This window comes from Centropristis striata, chromosome 16 (genome assembly GCF_030273125.1).
Source record: "Centropristis striata isolate RG_2023a ecotype Rhode Island chromosome 16, C.striata_1.0, whole genome shotgun sequence".
Taxonomy (NCBI): domain Eukaryota; kingdom Metazoa; phylum Chordata; class Actinopteri; order Perciformes; family Serranidae; genus Centropristis; species Centropristis striata.
The window spans coordinates 23,898,529-23,907,080 of NC_081532.1; the positions used below are offsets into that span (position 1 = coordinate 23,898,529).

Consider the following 8,552-nt stretch of genomic DNA (forward strand, 5'->3'; position numbering starts at 1 on the left):
TGAGATGATCCTGTATATATACAGTAGTGTTCCAAATAATAGCAGTCCAATGTGACTAGCCAGATTAATCCAGGTTTTTAGTATAATTTGTATTGCTACATGGCAAACAAGGTACCAGTCGGTGCAGTAGATTCTCAGAAAACCAACAAGACCCAGCATTCGTGATATGCACACTCTTAAGGCTGTGCAATTGGGCAATTAGTTGAAAGGGGTGTTAAAAAAAAAATAGCAGTGAATGCCGTTGACTTTACACATTCAAAACTATTTAGTACAAACTTTTGTTTCTAGGATTTAGCAATCCTGTGAATCACTAAACTAATATTTAGTTGTATGACCACAGTTTTTTTATAAATGCTTCACATCTGTGTGGCATGGAGTCAACCAACTTGTGGCACATTTCAGCTGTTATTCCACTCCAAGATTCTGAAACAACATTCCACAATTCATTTACATTTCTTGGTTTTGCTTCAGGAACAGCATTTATGATGTCACCCCACAAGTTCTCAATTGGATTAAGGTCCGGGGATTGGGCTGGCCACTCCATAACATCAATGTTGTTGGTTTGGAACCAAGATTTTGCTTGTTTACTAGTGTGTTTGGGGTCATTGTCTTGTTGAAACACCCATTTCAAGGACATGTCCTCTTCAGCATAAGGCAACATGACTTCTTCAAGTATTTTGACATATGCAAACTGATCCATGATCCCTGGTATGCGATAAATAGGCCCAACACCATAGTCGGAGAAACATGCCCATATCATGATGCTTGCACCACCATGCTTCACTGTCTTCACTGTGTACTGTGGCTTGAATTCGGAGTTTGGGGCTCGTCTCACAAACTATCTTGGACCCAAAAAGAACAATTTTACTCTCATCAGTCCAAAAAATGTTCCTCCATTTCTCTTAAGGCCAGTTGATGTGTTCTTTGGCAAATTGTAACCTCTTCTGCACATGCCTTTTTTTTAACAGAGGGACTTTGCGGGGGATTCTTGTAAATAGATTAGCTTCACACAGATGTCTTCTAACTGTCACAGCACTTACAGGTAACTCCAGACTGTCTTTGATCATCCTGGAGCTGATCATTGGCTGAGCCTTTGCCATTCTGGTTATTCTTCCAGCCATTTTGATGGGTGTCATACCTTTTCTGCGACGTGTCTCTGGTTTTGCTCTCCATTTTAAAGCATTGGAGATCATTTTAGCTGAACAGCCTGTAATTGTTTACACCTCTTTATAAGTTTTCCCCTCTCCAATCAACTTTTTAATCAAAGTACGCTGTTCTTCTGAACGACGCACTTTCCTCAGGCTTTCAAAGAGAAATGCATGTTCAACAAGTGCTGGCTTCATCTTTAAATAGGGGCCACCTGATTCACACCTGTTTTTTCACAAAAATTGATGGCCTCACTGATTGAATGCCACACTGTTATTTTTTTTAACACACCCCTTCCAAACGGTCCAAACACACTGTTGCATTGTGCCGTTCGTTAGCCGCGAGCTAACATTAGCTAACAATTAAAGTTGTTTTAATCACAAAAAGCTACTATTACTTCCTGTCGCTATACAAATGCAGCTTTCAAAATAAGAGCACAGAATCCACCACAGAAATTACAAGAAGACTGTCAAAATAAGATGCCTTAAATAAAACACAGAAGAACCTTTATTCTCCTTTACAATAATTAATTAAAATAGGCAATGATGTGTTTGTGAGGTGTTTGCTCACATTTAGCTCTCAAAGTGGACGAGATTGATCACATTGTACTATAAAATGTACAGACCCCCTAGAAGGTTATTTTTTATTATTATTTGCTAATACTCAAGTAAGTAGTTTTTTTTGTATTTGGCAACTGTTGAGATTTGCAATTTACACTACATTTAGATTTATGATTGATTTTTATTTTGTTTTACAATTTTTATTTATTTATACAGACTAAAAAATAATTTCCTATATATTTTTCAGTATTTTTTAATATCATCAAGAATATCGTTATCGCGAAAATACTCTGAAATATCGTGATAATCTTTTAGGGCCATATCGCCCACCCCTAATATATACTGTGTATATATATGTGTGTGTGTGTGTGTGTGTGTGTGTGTGTGTAATATCATTTGTAACATATGGCAACATCACTCATATATGGAAGCCCCTCCCTCCTCCTCCCCCTTCTCCCTCCCTTATCCTCCCTCCCTTCCTCCCCCTCCCTTCCTTCTCCCCTCCCTCCCTCACTCTCCCTCCCCCTCCCTCCCTTCTCCTCCTCCTCCGGTCGCTCGGCCACATTCCCCGCTACCTTTCACCCCGGAGCCCCTCTCTATCTGACGGCGTAGCAGCGCGGACGAACCCCGGGACAACATGGTAAGCAGGCCGGGGAGCAGCTCCTCTGGGGCCGGGTGGAGGTCTGGGGCTGCGGGTGCGGGGCGGTGCGGGTCTCTGGCGGACCGTTATGTGTCTCGGCGGTAGCGTGATGTTAGCTAGCATGGCTGCGGCGCCCGTTACTCCGCTCCCCGACGGTTATTCGGTGGTTACGTCACTCAGAAACGTCTCCCGGCGGCGGCCTTTGATACGGGGACGTTACCGGACAGGTTTCTGATTATATCCTTGTAACGGTCCGTGATCCGGGCCGGGCTCGCCCCAGGCCGTGTGGCCCGGGGCGGCCATCTTATCCCCGCTGTGGTCCTGCTGGGCTGACCGGGACAGGCCGCCGGACCCCGGCACACCGGGCCGCCCGACCCGCCGAACACCACCGGTCCGGGGCAGGGCAAGACCGGGTTCAGACTGGATTTAACCCGGGTTAGTAAGCAGGGACAGACAGAAAGACAGGCATACAGACAATTAGAGAGGGAGAGAGAGAGACAGGCCAGACAGACAGACAGGCAGGCAGACAGAGACAGACAGACAGCAGGAGTGACTCTGCAGTCTGTCTGTGGAGGCCTGCAGGCTGAGCCCCAACACAGACCACTTACAGTCTCAGGAACCAGTTTCTGATCAGGAACCAATGTCTGATCAGGAACCAGTTACAGTCACAGGAACCAGTATCTGATCAGGAACCAGTTATAGTCTCAGGAACCAGTTATAGTCTCAGGAACCAGTATCTGATCAGGAACCAGTATCAGAGCAGGAACCAGTATCAGACCAGGATCCAGTATCTGATCAGGAACCAGTTATAGTCTCATGAACCAGTATCTGATCAGAAACCAGTATCAGAGCAAGAACCATTTTCTGAGCAGGAACCATTTTCTGATCAGGAACCAGTACCTGAGCAGGAACTAGTATCTGATCAGGAACCAGAACAAACTGTGAATTTTCTTAGTTTGAGTTTAATTAAACCTCAGAATGTTTATTAATAATAATTATAGAAATAATAATATAATATATTAAATCCTAAACACATGACAGCATTTAAACGAAGACAAACAAAGTTTTATTATCTTTGTTATAGATGAATCAGCTGATGGTTCCTGGTCTGAAAGTATGAATCATCATTTATTCTCATATCAGTTATAGTAATGAAGAGCCATGTGTTTGATAAAAATCACTGCGTTTCATTTGTTGTCTCCACATTTTAAATCTTTACATTAAAAAAATTAATCAGGAGAAATATTGATCAGAAGAATCAATAATGAAAAATAAATACAGCTCGTACTGCAATAAAAGTACTAATACTACAGTATAATTACCTTGCTACAATACTTTGTAAAAGTATTAATAGTATTAATCAAACTTTATTAGTTCACAGATGATTGACAGAAATAAAAAAAAAATGAACTGAACTAAAAAAAGAATAAAATTTTAAGCTAAAAATTAAAAAATAAAGAATTTAATTTGTTATGAAATATTTTATATATTAAGCTAAAGACAAAGTCCATAATAAAATAACAAAATTAAATCTAATACATTTATACAACATAAATACAGTAAAACAATGTAAATAGTGTCTATAGAGTAGGTTTGAACGTTAAATTAATTGGATTAAAAGGAAAAAAGTAAAAGTACAAAAATATTATCAGCAAAATCCTTCATAACTAAAGTTCTGAAAATAAAAGTTCCTCATGCAGGAAGTGATGCATTAATAAGTAATATTATAGTATTTATCACTCATCGCTACATGCAGTATTTAGAGGTGCAGTACTCAGCTCCTCTGGGTTCTGCATGTTTTCCAGGGTCACGGTGGGTTCTCTCCTCACAGTCCAAGCACATGAACTGCCCGTAGGAGTGTATGAGAGCGCCTCTGCGTGTCTGAGCCTGCCGTCAGCTGTACTTTAACACGGAGCTGATCTAAGATACTTTGTGTACTCTGAAGTACTGCATCGTACCATAAACCTTCAGATAAAAAAGTACTGCAGTAAATATGGAGATACCCGTAGTTAAAGTACCTCAGAATGTAACTAAGTATGGTACTCTGTCTGTCTCCATGTCTGATGATTATTGGTCACAATCAGCAGTGATGTCACAGACTCCAATCTGCTGTTTGAGTTCATTCATTCATTAATAGGTTTTATTGTTTATTTTAAATGTGATCAAAAACTTCAGACTCAAAGTTTTACAGTTTGAAGATTGATGTTATTGATCAGCTGATCAGCTTTATTATGAATGCTGATGTGAGCGGAGCGATCAGCTGATTCATGTAAACTCCAGTCAGCTGATCTGAAGCTGCAGCCTGAAGGGACAAAAACTGTAAACAGAGTTCAGTCTGTAGCCACTCACTCACTCACTCACTCACTCACCAACTCACTCACTCATCCACTCACTCATCCATTCATCATCCACCCATCCATTCATCCATCCATCCAGTCATCCATCCATTTATTCATCCATCCAATCATTCATTATTCATCCATCCATTCATCATCTATCAATTTATTCATCCATCTATTTATTAATTAATCGATTCATCATCAATCCATTTATTCATCCATCCATTCATTGATTGATCCATCCATTTATTCATCATCCATTCATTCATCCACCCATTCATTTATCCATTCATCATCCATTGATTTATTCATCCATCTATTAATTCATCATCCATTCATAATACATCCATTTATTGATTCATCCATTTATTCATCATCCATTCAATCATCCAACCATTCATTTATTCATCCATCCATTCATCGTCCATCCATTTATTCATCCATTCATTCATCCATCCATTCATCATCCATCCATTTATTCATCCATTCATCATCCATTCATTCATCCATTCATTCATAATCCATCCATTTATTCATCCATTCATCATCCATCCATTCATCCATCCCTCCATCGTACAATACAACTTGATACATGAACACAGTGTATTGATTGGCTAATGTATGGATCATTTTATGGAATAATCATCAATAAAAATGTCCCACATTGGACTAGTTGTACCTGGGTCACATGTCCTGATTTGAACCAATCCTGTGTGTCATGCAGGCGTCAGGTGTGACAGTGAATGACGAGGTCATCAGGGTGTTCAACGACATGAAGGTGAGGAAGTCTTCGAGCCAGGAGGACGTGAAGAAGAGGAAGAAGGCGGTTCTGTTCTGCCTCAGCGAGGACCGGAAGAAGATCATCGTAGAGGAGGGGAAGCAGATCCTGGTGGGGGACATCGGCGAGACGGTGGACGACCCCTACGCCTGTTTCGTTAAGCTCCTCCCCCTCAACGACTGCAGATACGGACTGTACGATGCCACCTACGAAACCAAGGAGTCCAAGAAGGAGGACCTGGTCTTCATCTTCTGGTACAGTACTCTTCCGGAACTATTGATCAGGATCTGTTGATCAGGATCTGATTGATTAGGAACTGTTCATCAGGGAACTGTTGATCAGGAACTATTGATCAGAAACGGTTGATCAGGAACTATTAACCAGGAATTATTGATCAGGAATTGTTGATCAGGAACTATTAACCAGGAACTTTTGATCAGGAACTTTCAAACATGCACTTTAACCCAGGAACTATTAACAGGGAACTGTTGTTCAGGAACTGTTGATCAGGGTCTGATTGATTAGGAACTGTTCATCAGGAACTAATGATCAGAAACAGTCGATCAGGATCTATTAATCAAGATCCATTTGATTAGGAACTGTTGATCAGGAAGTATTGATCAGAAACTGTTGATCAGAAACTATTAAGCAGGAAATGTTGATCAGGATCCGATTGATTAGGAACTGTTGATTAGGATCTGATTGTTTAGGAACTGTTGATCACGAACGATTGTTCAGGAACTATTGATCAGGAACTGTTCATCAGGGACTATTGATCAGGGACTATTGATCAGGGACTGTTGATCAGTAACTATTGTTCAGGGAGTATTGATCAGAATCTGTTGATCAGGAACTATTGTACAGGAACTATTGTATAGGAACTGTTGATCACAAACTATTGATCAAGAACTATTGATCAGGAACTGTTGATTCGGAACTGTTGATCGGGAACTGTTGATCAGGGACTGTTGATCAGGAACTATTGATCAGGAACTGTTGATCAGGAACTATTGATCAGAGACGTACACAGGTAGTAATGTGGTGTGATGCTGTTTCAGGGCTCCGGAGGGCGCTCCACTGAAGAGTAAGATGATCTACGCCAGCTCTAAAGATGCCATCAAAAAGAAGTTTACAGGTGAGTCGTCAGGTGTGACTGGAGGAGCTCAGGTGTGTGTGTGTGGGGGGGGGGGGTGTCTCTCTGACCCCTCAGTGACCTCAGGTGTGTCTCCTCAGGTATCAAACACGAGTGGCAGGTGAACGGGCTGGACGACATCCAGGACCGCACTACGCTGGCCGAAAAGCTGGGCGGGAACGTGGTGGTGTCTCTGGAGGGCAAGCCGCTGTGATGTCACGGCGGCGAGCCGAGCGGAGCCAAGCCAACCGCCGTGCCATCCGGACCGAAGCACCTGACCCCACCTGAACACCGCCGCTTCACTCAGCAGCTTGCTCTGTCTGTATCATGTCCTGAAGGAGTTAGCGTCTTTAGGCCTCTTTGTTTTCTTTTTGTTTTTATTCTTTTTGCTTTTTTCCAACATGAAGGAGATCTCATTAACATAATGATATGCAAACCCCTCCCAGTTTGTTGCCACATGACTTCTGTTCACCTGGCAGAAAAAAACGACACATTACCAAACCCCAGGACGGTTGTCTCTCGCTCACAGCCGGAGTTTTGCCAAAAAGTCGATGTGAAGGAAGCAGCCACACGTGTCGGAGGAAGCCCCGCCTCCTGCAGCACACGGGTCATGACGCTTTTTACATATGACTTTATTTATTATTGTAAAGTGTTGTTTCTTCTCCAGTATGTTCCAACAGGCACACTCGTTAGACTATGCATTCAGAAGAGAAGCACTTTTTGTTAAACACTACAGGTTCAGTCACCCAGCTAACGTTTGTTCATTCCTGTCGACTTCTAGCTGTTTGGTCGTCGCCTTACTTTCAGTTTGAATGTAACCGTCACACCAGTTAGTTAGAGTGCACTTTTATTTTGTAAAGAAACACTACAGGAAGCAGATTTGACCCCAGCAGTGAGAGACGACCCCACAACAACAACAACACGACTACATCTGGAGCCTTAAAGTGGAACGTTGTTTCTGAGATCACAGGAAGCCACTTTGCAATAAAAGCCTGTGGCAGATCTGACTCCGCCTCGTCTGTGTTCTAGTTCTGTCTGTGGACTGCCAGGTTCTACAAGGTTCTAACCCATTGGTCTGTTGGAACCAGTACAGCCTCATTAGGACCCAGATTATTTAAACAGAACTCGTGAGAACTGGTACGGTCTTCTTAAAACCCAGATAACTTTAGTACAACTTGTTAGAATCCAGATAAATTCAGCAGAACTTGTTAGAACCAGTAGGATCTTGTTAGAACCCAGATAAATATAGTTCAACTTGTTAGAGCCCAGATAATGTCAGCAGAACTTGTTAGAACCAGTATGAGACATGGAACATGTTCACCCTATAATGTAAACACACACGGTTCCTCTCATCTGTATCTGTTTGTGGCAGATGTTCTGCAGGTGTTCTGCTGTCTGGTTCTCTGGTGGAACCAAAGAGAAACAGAGACGTCTGAGGTCCTGAGCTGCAGACTGAAGAGAACCCACAGAGTTTTGTGACGTTCTCGACTGAAAAGAGTTTTATTTCTGTGAGGTTCCTGTTGATGTGGTGGTTCAGCCTGGAGCAAAGTCCTGTGAAAGTAACGTCAGTTAGCTGCTTTCATCGTATATTCTCTGATTCACCAACAGTCCCTGAACGTTTACGTGCTGGGTTCTAACAGGAACTTCTAACAGGTCACTCAGCGTCAGAGTGAGAGAGTAATGGGATTATTTTACTGCAGTAAAAGTACTAATACACACTGTGAAATGACTCCACTACAGTGTTCAAAACTTACTGCAGTAAAAGTACAAACGTATCAAAGAACCCACCAGTCTGTTAGAACCCAGGAAACTTGAGTGGTTCCATCCGAGAACCAGACAGCAGAACATCAGTTTATATTACTGTCCTTTTAAACACTTAAAAACCTGTAGTCCGTGTTCATTGTTACGAATCCATCACCTGGTTCTGCAGAGAGATGTTCTACGTGAGTCAAAGTCT

At 42.0% G+C, this 8,552-nt stretch overlaps 1 protein-coding gene across 1 annotated transcript; it reads left to right on the forward strand.

Annotated features, from left to right (window-relative positions):
- The first annotated feature begins 2,211 nt into the window (after window positions 1–2,211).
- Window positions 2,212–7,602, forward strand: cfl2 (cofilin 2 (muscle)). Its single transcript, XM_059353789.1, has 4 exons — window positions 2,212–2,346; window positions 5,410–5,717; window positions 6,522–6,598; window positions 6,697–7,602. The coding sequence occupies exons 1-4, from the start codon at window positions 2,344–2,346 to the stop codon at window positions 6,807–6,809; spliced, it is 501 nt and encodes a 166-aa protein (XP_059209772.1). The 5' UTR covers window positions 2,212–2,343; the 3' UTR covers window positions 6,810–7,602.
- Window positions 7,603–8,552: the final 950 nt, after the last annotated feature.